Genomic DNA, 2532 nt, shown 5'->3' on the forward strand with positions numbered 1-2532 from the left:
ACATAAAACGCATTTGGTTGGTTTACAAATTTCACAATTCTCACATTCTATACAAATGCTATTATAAAGAATGAACGATGAATTGCATTGAATACATTCGTTGTTGTTGCATTTAGAACATCCACGGTGTTCACTACAAGGTATACAAACACCAGAATGTAAAATGAAATTTTCTGAACATCTTAAACAACTCGTACTTGAACAAAAATCACAATTCGTTGTACATGCGTGACATGTACTTGATGACTTATCATAATAATATCCAATTTTACATGATAAACATAAAGTTGTATTATTATAGTTACAAGTGTGGCAATTATCTGAACAATTTTTATCACATAAATCATATGGATCAACATATCCGCTTTGACAATTTCTTGGATAATCCATGTTACTACAAGTATCTACACCATTTGTTTGATATTTCATTGGACATACTATTTGTTATTTTTTTATTAAATGTAACTATTAATAACAAACCAGAACACGTGTTATTATCTAATAATCTATAATGAACATCACAACTTAAACATGTCGTTATATTTGAACAAGTAATACAACCAGGAATAATTTGGTTACATAAAACACATTTCGAATTATATAAAGCGTAAAAAGTATTACACGAAGTACATTCATATTCTGTATTGCAAGTTAAACATTCATTTAAACAACTTCGACATGTTTGTGTGGTTGTATTATAATACATCCCATCTTGGCAATCATTTACACATCCAATTTTAAAACACGGAAGACATACACCATCAACTAATTTGAATCCACGAGAGCATCTAAGACAATTATACGAATTTGTACACGATTTACAATTGTTTTCACAGCCTTGGTGTTATTAATTGTTTTTTATGAAAAAACAAACTTATACATTGATTAGTATGAAGATAAAAACCTTCTTTACAAATAAAACAATTTGTCAAATTTGAACAAGTTTCACAATTTGAAGGACATACTGAACATATTTGAGATGTTGTTGATACATAATCTAAAAAATAACCATCTTGGCAACTTGTACAAAACAATTCAGTTGTACATGTGTGGCATCCCTTTCTACATTCTTAAAGTTATTGGGTTGTTAAAAATTAATAACAAACTGTAACAATACAAATATGCACGGTCTTTATGACTTCCCTCTTTACATCTATCACACAAACCAGCAGTACAACGAGCACATTCATCATAGTTACAATTGTTTATGGTTAAAGATAAATTAATAAACATAAATAGCAACGACAATAATCGCATAATCATTTTTAGTTTATTTGAATCATTTGTTTAAATCTCGTTTTTTAAAATATTGTATTTTTTGTCGTTTTTTATTGCCTATCCTTTGAAAAACAATCAAAATGTTATTAGTAATTAATTAAAATTGTAAATTGGTGATAATTTAAATTGTTTTTAAATGAGTTTTATATTTATTGTTTTTTATTTTATTAAATAGTTTTAATTATTCAATTAACATTTCAACTATTTATTCTAATAAACCTTATAATACTGTTAGTGTTTTAACTCGCCGACGTACCTAATCCCCAACAAACCAATACTGTTAAAAAGAGCAGTGTTTTTGTTTTTTTGAAAAAAAATTATATTATACAGTGTAGTTCAATTATAGTAAAATGAAAATGGAATAAAGAGTTCAAATCATGAACTAAAAAACAAATAAATTGTGAAAAAATGAAAAAATAATATAAAATTTCATGACAAAAACGTAAAAAATGGCAAAATAAGAATACTGGTAAAATGCAATAACATTTTTAAAACAAATAAATATGTTTTTATTCATAAAACAATAAAAACAATTGGTTCTGAGTTGAAAATGAAATACATATTGCAAAAGATACATGAACACGTCAATGATAATTAATGTAAACATATAAAATTTTTGTACACAATAGTCTTTATAAAAAATAAAAACTTTTCAAAGAACCTATTATATTCACTGTGTATTTTCAGATAGTACGACGTAGCAAGATTTTTTGACAATTTTTGTCTCTCTCAAAAATATTTTTATTATTTCTTGGTATTTACAATAAGGTGACTAATATTTTGAAGAGTTTTTATCAAAAGAATTTAAAATCGAACAAGCAATCATTAAAAACGGATTATAATGTCAAGTCTATTATTAATTTAATAAAAATTTCCCTACACTACAAATAATCCACATATTTTTATATTGTTGTCTAACTTCTTGTCAAATATGTGGACTGATTAACCAATTGTTTGTTGTTGACTCTTGATATTTTGATGTAGATAATAGCACATTTTTAATAATCTATTGAAAGGGGCGTTCAAAATGAATAAGGTAAACCACAACTATATTTTTAATTTTCCAAACAACAAAAAACCAAACTTCTTTGTCTATCAATGCTATTTTATTGATTTATTTGGTATATATTTTTAATTTTTGTTGTGTTTTATATTATGTGTAATTTATCTTTTTATTGTCAATAACAAGGTATTCTTTATTATAATTATTCTTTATATTCGGGTTGCTTGATAATCAATTACAGATGCATCGCT

At 25.4% G+C, this 2532-nt stretch overlaps 1 protein-coding gene across 1 annotated transcript; it reads right to left on the minus strand.

Annotated features, from left to right (window-relative positions):
• Positions 1-95: 95 nt before the first annotated feature.
• Positions 96-1263, minus strand: EIN_321300 (protein serine/threonine kinase; the record flags this gene model as incomplete). Its single annotated transcript, XM_004260450.1, has 4 exons — positions 96-437; positions 481-837; positions 875-1069; positions 1107-1263. Coding segments are annotated over 4 exons (1051 nt in total), but the record flags the coding sequence as incomplete, so codon positions are not given.
• Between the last annotated feature and the right edge of the window lie 1269 nt (positions 1264-2532).

Source organism: Entamoeba invadens (assembly GCF_000330505.1).
Source record: "Entamoeba invadens IP1 unplaced genomic scaffold scaff_1105074726053, whole genome shotgun sequence".
Taxonomy (NCBI): domain Eukaryota; phylum Evosea; order Mastigamoebida; family Endamoebidae; genus Entamoeba; species Entamoeba invadens.